The sequence below is a fragment of the Pleurodeles waltl genome, chromosome 12 (assembly GCF_031143425.1).
Source record: "Pleurodeles waltl isolate 20211129_DDA chromosome 12, aPleWal1.hap1.20221129, whole genome shotgun sequence".
Lineage (NCBI taxonomy): Eukaryota > Metazoa > Chordata > Amphibia > Caudata > Salamandridae > Pleurodeles > Pleurodeles waltl.
The window spans coordinates 77,128,104-77,145,298 of record NC_090451.1 but is presented as its reverse complement, the minus strand read 5'-3'; the positions used below and the strand labels follow the sequence as shown (position 1 = coordinate 77,145,298).

The 17,195-nt window shown below is 44.1% G+C and overlaps 1 protein-coding gene across 1 annotated transcript in view; it reads left to right on the top strand.

Annotated features, from left to right (window-relative positions):
* Window positions 1–17,195, top strand: part of ATP8B3 (ATPase phospholipid transporting 8B3) — a 481,840-nt gene that overhangs the window by 165,675 nt on the left and 298,970 nt on the right. Inside the window, exons 7-8 of the mRNA XM_069217044.1 lie at window positions 6,346–6,418; window positions 6,864–6,934. Of these exons, the coding sequence (XP_069073145.1) occupies window positions 6,346–6,418; window positions 6,864–6,934 (144 nt within the window). The remainder of the gene's footprint in view (window positions 1–6,345; window positions 6,419–6,863; window positions 6,935–17,195) is intronic.

The window sequence follows — 17,195 nt, the reverse complement described above, 5'->3', positions numbered from 1 at the left end:
ACCGTGGAGGATGATGCCACTGAGTGCGTCTTCCGGGCTGCGGCCAATATGACTGAGTCCGGCGGTGGATCAGTCCTGAGAAACAAAGGATCTTGCTTAGGTGCCTTATATTTCTTCAAGATCCTAGCAGGAGCTGATCTGAGGGTGGCTGGTGCTAAAAAGGTGTCCATGGTTGGTTGTAAAAGATCAGGCACTAGCGGTAGCAATTTCTTCGAAACCGCTCTATGTTGCAGGGTTTCAAAGATCACGGATGAGGAGGTCGAAGGTTCTGGGACCTCTATATTTAGTTTTTGTGCTCCCCTGAGAAGCACCTCATTAAAGGTTGTAATATCGTCCACTGGGGAAACTCTAGCTGGTGGAGAATCCGTTAAGGTCGGGGAATACTCTCTTACTGAGGACCCCGACGATGACCAAGAAGGAGACCTTCTGCGATGGCGTGACCGTGATCTAGATCGTCTCTGGGATCGTGACCTGCTCTCAAATGCTGTAGCAGCGCGTCGAGGCCTCGTGGCCTACTGGTGAGACGCAGAACGAGCCCGTCCTGCCCGCGCTGTTGGCAATGGTGTTCTCGGGAGAGAGGCCGAAGGTGAGAACATCCTTGAGTACTGCGAGTCTGGGGAGGCAGTCGTTCTATTAAGGCTCTCCAACCACCCTGGCGACATGTTGATGGGCGAGACATGCCCAGACGATGCAGCTCTCGACCGCCCAGATGAACCACTCCTTATGGAGACCACCGGAGATGTTGGAGTGGTCTTATTCGCCGGTGGAAGCCGACGCTCTTCTCCTTGCAAGACAGGCAAAACCTGTGTCAACGTCAACAGCTGCAACGACGTCGAAGGGAGGGACATGGGTTGCTCTGGTCTCAACATCGAGTGCCTCGACGGTGACCGGCGATCCCTTGACCGCGACCTGCTCGACGTCATGTGCCTCGCTGTCGAGAGATGTGCCGTCAACGGCGGATGTCTTCGCTCTCGCCGTTGAGGCGATTTCGGCGTAGTTTTCCTTGCCGTCGAGGGGTGCGAGGCCTTTGACGCCGAATGGACATGCCGGTGCTGGCTCGACGTCGATCGATGGGTAACCGTCGATGGAGATCTGCCCCTGTGGTGGCCATGTTCCTTCAACGTCGTATTCTTCGACGTCGGTCGGGTCGCCGTCGACCTATGGCGGTGTGACGGTGGCAGCGATGACGTAGACGGGGAACAAACAGGTACCTTCCTACCTGCTGATGTCGATATAGCCTGTCTCTCCTAAGAATGGCTTGTTGGATGCCTGGGAAGTGTAGAGGACGATGTCTTCTGCCTCTCATGAAGACCATGAAGTCTGATCTTCTCCCTGTCCTTCAGAGTCCTTTTGTCAGGGCAGTGACTCTGAGGCAAGCACACAATGCAGAGAGTGTGTGGATCTGACTGGGCCTTCTTCTTCCCACAGGAAGGGTACTTCACAAAAAGAGAAGGCATTTTTCAGTCAGGAAAAAGTTTCTTGACTCAGACAAAGGTGTTAAATGTCGAGTGAAAGCAGAAAAAACACTGTTTTGAAGTATTTTCCTGAGAAAAACTCAGAGCTCAATGCTCCAGGATCCTCTCAGAAGAAGCCGGAAAAAAGAACTGACCTAACTGTGAACCAACTGTCACCTCTCCTTCACCCCTGAGGCATGGTGGGATACTGGAGGTGCTCAGGGTCTTACAGGCACGGTGCCAGAATTTTTATGGTTCTCCTGTGTTAACCTGCATGCAGCCTATTGGCTAAGAATACTCCATTGTTTTCAATGTAGTTTTTTCTCTTTTTTCTCTGATGTTGCTACTGCTTCTTTCCCTAGGCCCAGTTATGGGATTTTGAAAAGGACTGTTTAAAAAAAAAAAAAAAAACTCCATAGAAATAAAGCATTTTAGCCTGTTTATGATTATAGTCTGCATTGCTGTTTTACAAACACGTATATATGAGTTTAGTATGAAAATTTGTCTACTAAAAATGCTATATATATTTTTTTTTTTCGTGCATATTTCATACTTTATATGTGTGTATTTTATGTATGCTCCGGGGTCCCCGCACGAGGGTGGGAATATTCAATGTTTATGACTATTGATGAGGATCCCCTGGAAGAGAATAGGCATGTTCTGTGTCAGGCAGGCTCTGTCTAGGATAGGCTACAGTGTGTCTCTGAGCATTCAATTGACAATTATGTTGAGCAAGGTTTGCCCCGCAGCCCTATTGGGCTTGCATCCACTGTGAACTCAGTATGTAACTTGGGGTCAAAATAGGCCATCTCTGTGGCATTCTGCATGTTTTATTCTTTTGAAGCTCTAATCACATTCAGTAGACCACTGGAACCCTTTCCAGTGGTCTCCTGAATGTGATCAAAGCTTCACATTTTGTTAGGTCAAGTCTCTTAATGGGGCAGTCACTGTAGCAAAGTCACAAATGTACCTTGAACAATAACTGGACATGCCCAAGAAAGATCGCAGCATGGTGACATCTTGTGGGGGGCAAGTAGCTAACAGTGCTTGCACTTTATCTGGGTCAGGAGTCATTCCCCATCAGGGAATATGGGCCCAAAGAATTTAAGTTTGGTTTTGTGAATCTCACATTTTGTCGTTTTCAGAGTGAGAACTGCATCACCAAGTAACTCGAAAACTTATGTAAGAGCCTTGTCATGCTCCTCTTGCGTTGCTCCAAATACCAGTATATCATTGCTGTAATTAAAAGCTCGTGTGACAGGTTGAATTATACGATGTATAACATCCTGAAATATTTCAGCAGCTGACGACACTCCAAAACTCAACCCTTTGTATCTGAACAAACCAGCATGAGTCAAAAAAGTATGATGTACCTGCAGTTTGTTTCCACCTCGAGTTGATGGTATCCTTTGTTCAGGTCAAGACATGAGAAGACTTTAACACCATTCAGTTGCATGATCATGTCCATTGTGCGTGGACCAGGATGTCAATCTCGACTTCTGTGTTGGCTTGGCGCCTCTCAATACAGATGCACACTGCATCTACACTGTACTTTTTGGCACCACCACTATGGGTGATACCCCTGGCATAGGGCCGGTGGGGTGCTCAATTATATCATGCTTTAACAGTGTTTATAGTTCTTTCTCAACAGCTTCTTGCAAGTGAAAAGAGACTTGACTGTGCCGCTGGACAACAGGGTAAATATCCTCATTAACTTCAAGCCACAATTTAATTGTCTTGAGCCTTCCTAGGCCATGAAACAACCATGAAAATTTACTTACAATTTCAGATGGAGTGTGACGGTTGTAATTAAGATATATCAGTCCCATGTCAGCGGCACTGGCAAAACTGAGTAGGCATGCACTAGATTGGGTTTCTTGAAGAATGTGAATTGGTGTTTGCACTGCTACTGCTTTCTGTTGCGTTGTCACACTCACTGACCCTTGACTCTCCAACGATTTAAAGGCAGCCCATGTGTATACCTTTGTGTTTGATGATTTAAAGTATGCCACAAGAGACAGTCTCTTAAATTTCTCGACCGACATGATGTTGATCGACGCACCACTGTCTATGATAAAGTTTATGGGCAACCATTGACTTTTATTGAAATCTTGGGGCAGTGTCCAAATGGATTCAGTTACTTCGTTTGATGATTTGTCTTTGTCTTTGTCTTTTTTTCTTCTTTCCAAGCGGCCAAAACGTCATGTGGCTGTTATTTCTTGGTCGACATCATCATGGCACATCCATCTTCTTCACTGGCGCTTGCTAATGACATTGAAGATCATATGCAGGATTAGCTTGACAACACTCGACTTTGTCAGCTTTCTACTTGTCATAACTGGGGCTGCATATAGGCAAGGTTAGAATGCTTCTGGAAACTTCTGGCATCCATTTTCTCTTCTAGCTGTGACATATGTGGTTTCTTTTTTGCTTTGCAAACCATTATGAAGTGTCTTTCTTTTCCGCAACCTCTACAGGTCTATCCCATGGCTAGACATCTACCTTCATGGGGAAATGAAAACCCACATAGGAAACACAACTTTTTCTTCTTTGAAGATGTTGACTGGCATGCACTTACCTTGTACTTGTGCTTGATTTAATTACAAATGCTGATTCATTTTTTGCTGTTCCAGCTTCCTTATCAGCAGCTTGTCCATCTGCTCTTTCATTGGCTTTTGCAGCCATTTATATTTTCTCTAGATTGCACTTCTCTCTCAACATGCATCTTCTGAAAGGGACTGAAAGACTGCCATCAATGACTCTTAAGCGTATGGGTTCTTCCTCACTGAATTCAGTAAATTTGCAGTGTTTGATAAGCATGTCAAGTCTTTCAACAAATGCATCCATTGTTTCACCAGCTTGCTGTCTCACTTGATTGAAAATGTGCCTTTCATAGTCGACATGCAATATTGGATTTAACTGGGAACCCAAAGCTTCTTTGATCTGACAGTACGATATTACATCAGTCTGTGAGATTTTCTTCAGCATTTCTTTTACACCATCACTGGCAATATTCTTTAAGTACTTAATGATTTTCTTGTCAACTACTTCTTCTATGGCATGTATGAAATCATCGAACATCTATATCCACACCGTCCATCATGTGCCAATATTTTGCTTTTTGGCGGTGTCGAATGGTGATGTTGATTTCAGAAACACAGCTGCATCGTACTTCCTGCTCTTTTCTACCACCGTTGAGAGTACATGCTGTTCAGATGGTTTCCACAGTTCACGTGGACCTGTACCTTCTGCAAGCACCGGCCATGTATTCTCACTTGGGTCATCATGCCTGAACTGAAATCATGTATCACAGTAGTCTTTCTTGATGGTGGGTAGCAGTTCTGTTTCCCGCAATTGATCATCATTGCGTTTTGGTTTTCTTGCACCGTATCTGGTTATCACTGCCTTCAGCCTTTCATATCAATGAAGGCTCTGTGTTATGGTGCACCACAGTATTTCTTTTTTCAGTCTTACCAACGGGTTTCGGTGGGCTTTTTGAATGCTCTCCTCCTCTCCCTTCCACTTCTTTGAAGGCCATATAGGTGCAGGAGTGGGGCTTCGAATCCACACATGCCAACTTCTAATTGCTTCTTTTTGATTTGGGCTCAAGTGGCACACATAAGCAGTTTGCTATGTTGTTGCATACTCTCAGGGAGAGCAGTCTGTATCCTTCGGGGCACATATCCCCTAGTCATCACTGGTTGTAGCATCCTCCCTAGCCTGGAAGCATGTAAAGGACCACGCCACAAAGTGAGCTCTGAAACAGATGTCTGTATTCTTCAGCATACCATCACACACTACTTTCGGATCGCCTCATAACCGTTAATAACCACACCCCCCTCCCAGCAAGTTATCTAATTCAGTTCTGGAGTCTGCCTAGAACTGCAAGGGTCTTGGCGCCCATAGTCTCATGACACTACAGAGATCTTCAAATAAACTACCCCTTTCACCTCATTACCTTCTAATCTACCTTGAGAGCCATAAGGTGAGGGCATCTGAACAATATTCACACTAGTCCCTTTGGTCTCTGCTTAGTTTATTTAGGATGTTTTGTGTAACACTAAAATGCCTCCTGAGGCCCCGTTGAAAGTGCTCCATGATACTGTAAGGTCAGAAAAGACCTTTTCACATCTTGGAGTGCTTAACAAATCCAACTACCAACAATAGGCAAAAGAAAAGGGGAAAGTCTCACAAAAGCAGCAAGGGCTCATGCATTCATTTAAGATTATTTTGCATATATATTGAAAAGTCAGTCAATCTGGTCTCTCAGGCAAAAATATCACCAATCATGCTTAAGATTTCGGATAGGCGGGTAAAGTGGCAGACTAACTGGTTGCAATGCCACTGTACAAAACAAACTATATCCATTTGTACATTTGTAGAAGAGCCTTTTCTTTAACAAACATCACTCTTTGGAGTAAGGCTGGAACACAAAAATTGCACGAGAGACAAAAGAGAAAATTGAGAAAAAAAATAATTCTTAAAACATGACTTAAAACAAGCCAGTCTGTAACAAAAAAAGTAATGTGAAGAAGAAAGAAAGAGGAAATGGTGAAAAATAATCAAATTCATGTTTTGAAAACAATTACCTGAGAACCGTAAATATTTTGCTGCGATGCACGAAGAGACCATGTTAGTAGAACACACTGTGCAACATATATATAAATATCAAGTAACAGTTACATTACAAAAATACACATTCTGACAAGGAAGGAATCAATGCTTTTCACAATTTGAAAAATGTTACCTTCATCAAATTCAGGATCAAAACATATAACACAACTTGCTCCTTTTACCTTAGATTCTCTTGATGAACGTCTGTAGCATGCAACAACAATATATGTTAGAGCTCTAATTAATCCACTGCATTTTTAATTCCTTGCTTTCCAAGCTTCTCCACGAAGTCATGGAGGGATATCCGAGTTGGAGACATCGTGTGTCTGAAGAACGATGACTTTGTGCCTGTAAGTATGCCATGGGTGCAGTTTCTTGTCCAAAGACTCTTACCACTTTACTGACCCATGACAAAAAGTTTTTAATACTTTACTGGACACATTTACACCACTCATTATTCAATTCACTGAGGTTTTATGCCAAAACGTCAGTTATACATGGAAGAAGTTCTATCTTCGTATCACTTGTATACCCAATGTCTTGACTAACTAACAGCTTTACTGGTGTAGAGAAGGCATTCACCTCTAGGAGCCTTCATTCATAATTCTCCTCTTCATGAGATGGGTAGTGGTATATTTTACACTGCACCTTGCAGATCCTTTGTGGCTAGACACACTGCAGAGTCAAACTGCTTCAGAAGGCCTTAGTTCTGGTGAATCAGACAGTACCTCTTGATTTGCATCTGAATTAAGTTTGAAATTAAAACTGTCCACATTTGTTGTGTTTCTTTTCAAGGCAGATCTGCTGCTGCTGCAAACGTCAGAACCCAACAGTCTATGCTACGTAGAGACTGCTGACATTGATGGGTAAGTAATTTAACAACAAGGAGGCCTAGATGCCCCAGCACAAAGACCTTCAATACAAAGAAACTATTTTGGGCCAAGCTTAGGTTTGCAGTGTTATGCCACCTTATAACACCTGATATAAGGAAAATCAAAGAACCTCATTGCCTAGCAGATGTTACTTACAGCTATGGTTTATAGCACACTGCACAATGTTATGGGACCACTAAACGATTTGGCTACTCCAAAGAGGTCTGTAAACTTATGCTCCTGCATAAGTGAAGATGTATATATTTATTTTACATCAGAAATATCAACAATTTCATGTACACATGCAATGGTGTGATGCTATTTGCATGTAACAAAACAAAGGGCCTCATCTGTTGTTACATGATTGTGTTATTAGGCAGTTGTTTAGCAAGACGTGCACTGGCTGGCAAGAAGAACATCAGGAGTAAACGGTGAACAATTTAAATGATGACTCAGCCTCTTCCTAAAGACACTAGAATTTTGTTAGGAGCTTGCTCTAGATCTAGATGCTTGATCTAGAAAACACTTAATCACTAATGATTTTTTCATTTCTCAATGTGTTTTCTACTAAACAACTGGCTTGTTACATTAACCGTTTAAGAAATTAGCAATAGGCCTGTCTTTAATGTGTCATCACAAATAAAGCCATGCATTAACAAATAATGTTTATGTGCATTACATGCACAGATGCTGTTTATCACAGTAATGACTGGTTTGCTGGTTTTGCCAATGCTGGGACAAGTATCAAAAAGTTCTGCTTTCAGTATAGGATGCATATAGGAGATGTACAAGAGCCCATCATGCAGTCCAATGGAAGCACTTCCTGGAAGATGGAATTTGTTACACCAAATAGCCAAAAGCATGAGTTAACATAGAATAATACTCCTCTGGGTGGATTCAAAGCCCACTCTATAAACAGTCTATAACAATTTGCCTTGACATTTGCACTCAAGCCAGACCTAAAAATGATGAGGTCTCATATGTATATTGTCTCTCACCAGTCCACATATGTATGTATATTATTGTAATAAGCAAAATTACTTATCCTTCTGCCTGGGTTTAAAGCATTCTTCTTAATGAACAAGTTACTTACCTTCGGTAATGTATTATCTGGTAGAGACAGGATCTAGCTGCAGATTCCTTACTTTAGAATCTTCCCCAGGTGCGAGACTGGATCCTTAAACATTTTTCCCTCAGCATGTCTGCGTGTCGGAAGAGGGCATCGTGTGACTCCATATTGACATCGTCTACCAGATGTGACATCAAAAGAGTCTATATAACCTCCTCTCTGACGCGCCCACCTGTTTCTTCCATTACTATTTTTCCGTACTCAAAACATGGAGCCACATATAGAAACAGCCTATCAAAACAGTGTGGTAGAATACAAGACACCCTAGTGTCAAATAGTCACTGAATTCTTTATTCAGCGCATGAATTTCCATAATGAAATCTTTAAGACAAAAGGGGACTCAGTTTGCAGAGTGGAGGCGGGATCGTTAAGGAATCTGTGGCTAGATCCTGTCTCTACCAGATAATGTGTTACCGAGGGTAAGTAGCTAGTTCATCTGATAGAGACATCTAGCCGCAGATTTCTTACTTTAGAATAAGATACCAAAATCATACCATCCCCAGAGGAGGGTATGTGAACTGAGACCATTAAAAGTCTCTAGGTAGAACAAAACTGGTCTAGAACGAGAGAATGTGTCATCACAAATAAAGCCATGCATTAACAAATAATGTTTATGTGCATTACATGCACAGATGCTGTTTATCACAGTAATGACTGGCTTGCTGGTTTTGCCAATGCTGGGACAAGTAGCAAAAAGTTCTGCTTTCGGTATATGGTGCATATAGGAGATGTACAAGAGCCGAACAGTCCGAAAAGTCACAATAATTTAGGTGAGCAATAACATACTCTACAACATAAAAACCTGTGGAAGGAACCAAAGGTAAATAAAGTTGTAAGACATTAGAAAACATGGGAATAAAATTATCCATGTTAGCATGACAAATCTGTGCCAGAAGCGAACCAACAAAATTAATATAAAACTATTCGCACCCTTAATGGGACCTGAACCCATGCATGCTCACCCCATAAGAACTGGTCAAAAGACCACAGTAATAAAAGTCACAAAGAGATTGAAGCATGGGGATAACGCTACCCATGACAGTAGGATAATTTTGCCAAATGACCCTATGAATATAAATTCATTTGCTCGTATATCCAGACCCAAACTGCGTGTTCGATACGTGTGAACTATAGATCAGCAGGCCATGCCATAGAGCAATACCTCTTTGCAATATTAAGTTCTATCTTAGCCAGACCTGCTCTGTAAAAAACACAGAGAAAAGTCCATCTCCTTTGGATAGAGCATCAAAAATGAGTTATTAAAAAGAAGTTGAATACAACAATAGCAACTATTGGCATGGGATCAGTAATTTTCCCTAGGAAACCTTATATAACTAGAGATAATGCAAATACCTTTAGGATTTATCATAATATATACACTGATATGAAAAGTAAGATAACTAAATGCCTACGTACAACAAGAGTAAGCTTATTACTTACAGATACAAAAAGAAAGCTTAGTAATCACTCAGACCATACCAACATAACAGTATGGAACCTACAGTAGGCATCATACTACTTAGGAAAGCAACAGCCATCCAAACCGTCAGAGTAATGTAAACTGCCTGAGACACCATCATCAAGCAATAGTAGTATAAAGTTGAACAAGACAGTAAGGCCCTCATTACAACTTCGGTGGCTCTTCACAGAAGACCGCCGAAGCTGCGGGCACCAGTATACCGGCAGACCTGCTCTCTATTTGGACTTTTCTGCTGGGCCAGCGGACGGTAACAGGGTTACCGTCCACTGTCCCAGTGGAAAAGTCACATCAACATTGCTGCTGGCTCGTAATAGAGCAGGCGGCAATGCTGATGTGCAGCGGGTACAATAGCACCTGTCACACATTTCACTGCAGTAAAATGCGCGATGGGGATATGCCTGGGGGCCCCTGCATTGCCCATGCATGGGCAGTGCAGGGGCTCCCAGGGGCACCCCAAGTTCCCCTTACCGCAAACCTTTCCATGGCTGTGTTTATCGCCGTGGCCAGGCTGGCGGCCGGGGACTCATAATCCCCAGGGCAGCAGTGCTTGCACCACTGCCCTGGGGATTATCACCGCAAAAGCCTGGCGGTATAGTGGCGGGGCCGGCGGTATAGGCTATTGCGCCACGGTCATAATAGCTGGTGGAACACCGCCAGCTTACCGCCGGCCGCCAGGGTCGTAATGAAAAAGAAACCTTGATAACCTAGTGGAAACCAAGGTTAGTAAGTGACCCTACTACATGAATAGAGATCCTACTACAGCTAATCTAGAAAAGGTCTCCCTTACTCAAACCGGAAAATGTAAAGGATCCAATAATAAAAAGAATCCAATAGGTTTTGTATGTTCCATCTAGGGACAACTCTCCGTAAAGTGTGAACCCAAATAACAAACAACCAGTTAGATGAATGATGACAATATTTGACATAATTCGGCGCCTTGAGACCCTCATAGGTGATTTGCTGCACTTTACAAGCACTGGATTCATTTATTTGTCACATAGAAAAGCAACAATTCTTTAATATAGTAATAAAAGTCTTCTTCAAAAAGTAAATGTTATGACGCAAACACCTATTCCCCTCATGTGCAAACATATATGAACATCTCCATAGAGAAGAAAAGGTACCCCATTAGAGGGAATTTTCCTTCAGAAAAGCAGGAAATCATAAGTAACAATGCAAAAGTGCTTTAACAACCCTTAAAGAATCAATATTTTTAAGCACTCTTCAGAATACAATGCATAGATTCGCAAACAGACTAAGGGGGTCATTCTGACCCTGGCGGTCCATGACCGCCAGGGCCGGGGACCACGGAAGCACCGCCAACAGGCTGGCGGTGCTTCCAGGGCCATTCTGACCGCGGCGGTAAAGCCGTGGTCAGAAAAGGGGAACTGGCGGTTTCCCGCCGGTTTTCCCCTGGCCCAGGGAATCCTCCATGGCGGCGCTGCTTGCAGCGCTGCCATGGGGATTCCTACCCCCTTCTCGCCAGCCTGTTTCTGGCGGTTTTCACCGCCAGAAACAGGATGGCTGGAACGTGTGTCGTGGGGCCCCTGGGGGCCCCTGCACTGCCCATGCCACTTGCATGGGCAGTGCAGGGGCCCCCTAACAGGGCCCCATAAAGATTTTCACTGTCTGCTTTGCAGACAGTGAAAATCACGACGGGTGCCACTGCACCCGTCGCACCCCTGCAACTCCGCCGGCTCCATTGGGAGCCGGCTTCCTTGTTGCAGGGTCTTTACCGCTGGGCCGGCGGGCACCCTTTTGGCAGTCGCACGCCGGCCCAGCGTGAAAGTCGAAATGACCCCCGCGGTCTTTCGACGGGGGAACTTTGGCGACCCCCTGAGTCTCCTTGGAGACCTATGGAAGCATGCTAAAATCCTAGGAAAATGAAACGATAATGTTCAAAGAACATGTATAAACCATCAAATGTCATCACAAATGTATATGTTGTAATGGCTACATAACAGAACCTTAAGAATAGAAACATAGAGGGTCATAAGGCTCACAAGACAATAACCTTCTGGGGTACAATGTACTAAATCTGGCAAAAGTCGACAACTTTTTCTATCAATTAAAAGTAATTCATGCATCACTCAAACATAATGCAAATACCAAGGGTAAAAGTAGAACCCATACAAACTAATAATGAAAGCTACAAGCAACCTTCTTTGAAAACACAAAAAAGAATTGTGTGACTAACACCCTCAATGGTGTATAATCCCAACAATGGAATATCATTCTGATGATGAACGGCACACAAATACTACGTAGAAGTACCTAATACCCATTATTAATAAGAGGTGTATTTAAATACACTCCCTTATCAGAAGGTAAATAATATACTAAAACTCCCCGGGAGCTGCCAATAGCAAAATGTCCCTATAAGGGATATTAAATCTTGTAATTTAGAAAAAAGAACACCTTACAGAGAAGAGAACCCTGTACCCTCAATGAGGGACTAATAGTTCATAAGCTGAGCAATCCCTGCCCAGCATATACCCATATATGTGTTCACCAAGCATGCAAAGTATACTTTACCTAGATTGAGGTACATACCAAGAAGGTATCAACTCTTGAGCCCACGTTCTTCTTCAGAGTAAAGAAGACTGTAAGACCTGTATATCAGGTATCAATTAAAAAACATAAAAGAAATAAACAGCTGAAGCATGAAGTGGAAAGCTAACACTTCTGCACCACCTATTGTAGAACAGGGAGTAAAGCAACAGTGCTACTGCGCAATGCTAGCAAAACACCACTAAGAAAGTAGCCTTTTAGCGGTAGGCATGAAAAACCCCTATAGGGTCCCAAGGCAATATATGCCCCCGGAAGGGCAAAAAAACAACAACCTGTCATTGACAGTATAAGAAAGAATAACTCATGCAGAAGGCAGGAACACCCCACTGGGTGCTATCATTAGGTGGAACAGACACAGGAAAGAAAAACCTCACGAACACTGCCCAAGCATGGCTCATCAGAAAAGGTAAAGACAAATGTCCCTCATACAAACTAGTATGGGAGGAACTGGCTAGGCAGAGTGAAGAGAGAAACTGAGCTAATTTGCTGTTCCACCCCGACTGTTAGGAAAACGCCTCAAAGCAGAGTCAGTATGTGCACCAAATCAATGGGCACCATCAAAAGGCCTGTCAATAAAGGGCTTGAACCAGGCACGGCGATATAGTGCCACTGAAGAGGCCATGGCCCGACCCAGAGAGTCAGTTCCATACCACAACGAATGATTAATTTAGCTGCCTGCTGGCCATCTCGGATCAAAGGGGCAAGATCATTCCTGGTATCATCCGGCAGTGATGGAAAGATGCATTCCAATGAGTCTCACAATGAATGGGAAAAATGTCCAAGAATGCAAGATGTATTAGGAGAACACAGTGCAGAACTAGTGGAGGAGAAGATACGCCTGTTACAAGTGTCAAGTATTCTGGACTCTCAGTCAGATAGAACATGAGGGAGAGACTGGATATCATGTGATGCGGAAACAGCCTACACCACCAAACTGCAAGAGTAGGATGCTATAGGAGGCAGGCTGGGTTAACAGGGACTGGTTGGTGCCTGTGAGATATAGATCAACGGGGTCCCCTGTATCAGGCTTAGCCCAAGCCCATAACAAAATGTCAAGTAGGGCTTCACTGTAATGAAGTACAGGCTAAACCCCTATTTAGACATGATGGAGTACACCAATTACAGGATCAGTAGACAATTCCACGGAGGGAAATGTCAGATCTAAAACTTCAGCAACTCTGCAGCGTCACCTAGAGAGGAACTCGCCATCGATAGCACGGCCGGAGGGGGGGGGTGAATGAGGCTCGAGGCTGGAGAAGAGTCAAATCCACTAGCTGCCCCTAGATCACTCAACCAGTAGTCCTCTGTAGCATCGTAAGGAAACCTCAACTCTTTCTCAGCACCTTCAAAACCATGTTCCTCTGAAGGACAAGCTTGAGGGAACCCCCCCCCCCAGCAATCAGAGGGAGAGTGACTGGCATGACCTGTGCCGTACCCGACGTCAACAGGTGCCAAAAGGGTGCATCTTGAGGTCGAAAGGGGCATGACTTTGATCAGCACCACCGGCGGTGTCGCCAGAGTCAGCTGATTGGATACAGGTGCTAAAGGTGGGAACCGTAAAGGGCTGTGTACCAGTGCTATAGGGGCTTCGACAGCTGAAGCAGAAGGCCTAACTGAAATCAAGGACAAACCTGCTGACAGTGACACAGTCAAGGCCTCCTGCACCTCCTTGGGGCGCAAAGGCGCTCCAGGGAAAGGTGATTTCCTAAAGATGGTGTGAAGTGAATCATAAAATTCATGCATCTGGGTCAGAATCGCCCTAGCCCCGGGAAACGGAGGGAAACGTGGGGTAGACTCAGGCCTCGACTCTACAACTGATGAATAGTGGGAGGCCTTATGCAGTGAAGTCAGTAACTGTTGCGACTTCGACCGCTTGAGTTGTGACTTACCGTGTGAACTCGATGGAGAATGACATCCATGAGTATGACTCCTTGAACGGGCCGCAAACTGACCTTAGGATAAAAAGAAGACCATAGTCAACAGGAAATCTGGAATAGCTCTGATAGCCACAACGCCAGAAGCTTCATACCATGCTCCCACAGCACCTTTGGCCAAAGTTGACGACAGGAGTCGCACTCTACGGAGTCATGGTGCTCACCTAGGCACCACATACAAATTAAGTGTGGGCACATGGCCAGCATTTGTCGTCCACAGGACTCACAGGGTTTAAAACTTGAAGACAAAGACAGAAAAAATCACACTGTTCCATCAAGGAAAACGTCAAAGTAGGCCAAAAAAGGACTGACACACCATTACTGGATCCGTGTTACAAGCGTGAAAAAGAAAGAACTTATGTCGGCGCATCGGAGAGGAGGCTATATGGACTCCATTGACATAACATCCGGTGGACGACGTTAATGCAGGGTCGCGCAGCGCCCTCTTCTGACACGCAGACGTGCCGGGGGAAAAAAGTTTACAAATCCAGTCTCGCACCTGGGGAAGATTCTAAAGTAAGAAATCTGTGGCAGGTGTTTCTATCAGAAATGCATGTTTTTTAGTAAACCATTGTAGGTATTGCAACACTGTAAAGAGTAATTTTAGATGTAAACTATGTATGTAGAGCATTAGAGCATTACATTAATATCTAAAATTATTTGAACAAAATAATCTGCTTTGGAAAACACTTCTTGATCAGCAGGGGCTCCGCAAATGTCAAGCGGGTGGTAGGGGTGATCGTGGGAGGGGGACAATGGGGAGAATAAAAAAAAAAGAACTTTACCTTTCCCGCTGCCTCCTTCCACTGCATCGGATGGTGTCCCAGCATTCACTGTGACCACAACACAGGCTCACCAGCAATCCTGGTGTTGCTCTCATGCTAAACCTAGCATGAAAGCAACATCAGGATTGATCTGACTGCCACTCAGACAGTGCACTGGGGCCTGTGTAGTTTCTCCAGCCTGGCTGTGTAACACAGTCAGGTTGGAGAAAACAAAGTGCACATGTGTGTTTGGCTGGCCAAAGACGGCTGGCCAAACACACATGCGCACTTAGTGCCTTCCACTCCCCCTTCTTGTGGTCCAGCCCTGCATCTGCCTGCACTGCCGGTTGAGACAGCAGATGAAAAATAAAACAAGAATAAGTTTCTAGCCGGGGTGGGCGACTCTCCTCCTCCACTGCGGAGGAGCCACACCTATTCTTTAAACTAATAGTCATTGAAGGAAATATCCAAAAAAGCACAGGTTGGTCGGAGCACAAAAGTATGTGATTTTAGCATTTAAGATGAGGGGCGACCTCTGCAAAGTAATATGTTTACACCACTGAGAGGTATGTGCAACTATTTGGGATTGCAGCCTCATCAAGTTACTGTGGGGCTAATCTCTGAACTCCATTCTCACATATCCCTGCTTCTTGACAGTTTATAACCTTAATCTGATTCAGACTCACTTTCTCATTCTTAGGCACCCCTCTACCGCAGCCCCACTTCCTCACTCTTGGATACTTCATTCTCATGTAGCCCCACTTTCTCACACTTGGGCACCCCAATCTTGTTCAGCCCTACTTTCTAACCCTTGGACACCCCATTTTGGTGCAGCGCTACTTTCTAACTTTTAGACATTCCATTTTAGTGCTAACCCACCTCCTCACCCTTGAGACCCCACTTTGGTGCAGTCTCACTGCTTAACTCTTGGACACACAATTCTGGTGCAGCCCCACGTGGTCACTCGTGGCAACTCCACTACTGTGTACACCTAGTTCTTCATTTGTGCTTGTTCTCTGAAGCAGCTCTGCATCACCATATTTTTGCTCTGATCTGTACACACTGTCCTTCCTCTCCCCTTTACAATTTTTATGCCGAACTCCAGGTAACTTCATAATGCATATTTCTGCCACAAAACTCAAAAATGCTGCATACATACAATTCCAATGGAGAACGCATTCAAGGAATATATATATATATATATATATATATGTTTTTTAAATGCACTCGTGATTAATGGTCGACGATTCTGATGCTCCCTTGTGGTTGAAGAAATATGTTTAGAAAGTTGCAGTTCTCACGTAGGACCTTAACAATGATGTACTACTCATCAACACTGACAGATGTTCCATTTGAGGTGCAATACCTGCTCTAACTTGTTTTGTAAAAGGTGTGGCAGGGAAATGACGGCAGCACGCTTAGTCGTATCGAACACACAGGAGCACCTTGGGATTTTACCCCGAGATAGGTATAGTTCTCACTGAAACAAGACGGTATTAGAACCTGAGGAAGGCTACAATAGAAAATACGTCATGGCTGGTTTATGAATGAGAACTTAGCTTAGGGTCTTGAAGCAGACTGGCGATGACCAAACAGTCGAAAGAGGATATCACAAAGCAGTGTATGTTATGTAAACCAACACTGAGATTATAGGTTCAGGTTCTGGGATCTCCAAGCCAGAGTGAGCTTGGTGAGGTCTAACAGAAGGTTGGTCAGGATGGACTGGAAAAATCAAAACACTGACAGAGCCCCTTGACGTGAGAGCATCCATGGAGCAGAGGCCTGCGGGAGCTCAGAGACTGCCCATGCTTCAGTTTGCCAAGTGTCCACAAGAAATGTGTTTCACTCCTAAGAGATGGAGTGTATCGAGATACCCCCTCTCACAACAGCAGACCGGTTGGATTTGGCGTGCTCCTTGGAGCAGAGGCCTGCCACAGTGAGTGGACATGATTTATCAGGCCAAAGTGAGGACCCCTGCAGTATTTTTGAGAGATTAATTGTTACCATTTTATTATGTGCAGGATAGGGTAGCAACAATTTTCGCTAATGCCGTTTAAAAATTAAGATGGAATGGTTTCTTACCTGTAACTCCAGTTCTCTCGTAGGGGTATTTCCAAGATAGTCATAAGCACTGAATAGTTCTGCGCGCCTGCGGGGACCCCGGAGCACTGATGTGAAGTATATTCTTAAGTGTAGATCGCAGCCCTTTGAAAAAGGTCTGTCAAAAATCACTTAAGAATAACACTGTGCAGCCTATGTGAACAGCTACACAGGCCAAATTGTTGAAAAGAAAAACAGCTGTAGTGTAAATTCACGTTCAAACACGTATTTATTCTAGAAATGTAATAAAAAATACATTCTCATACTTCATTTACAC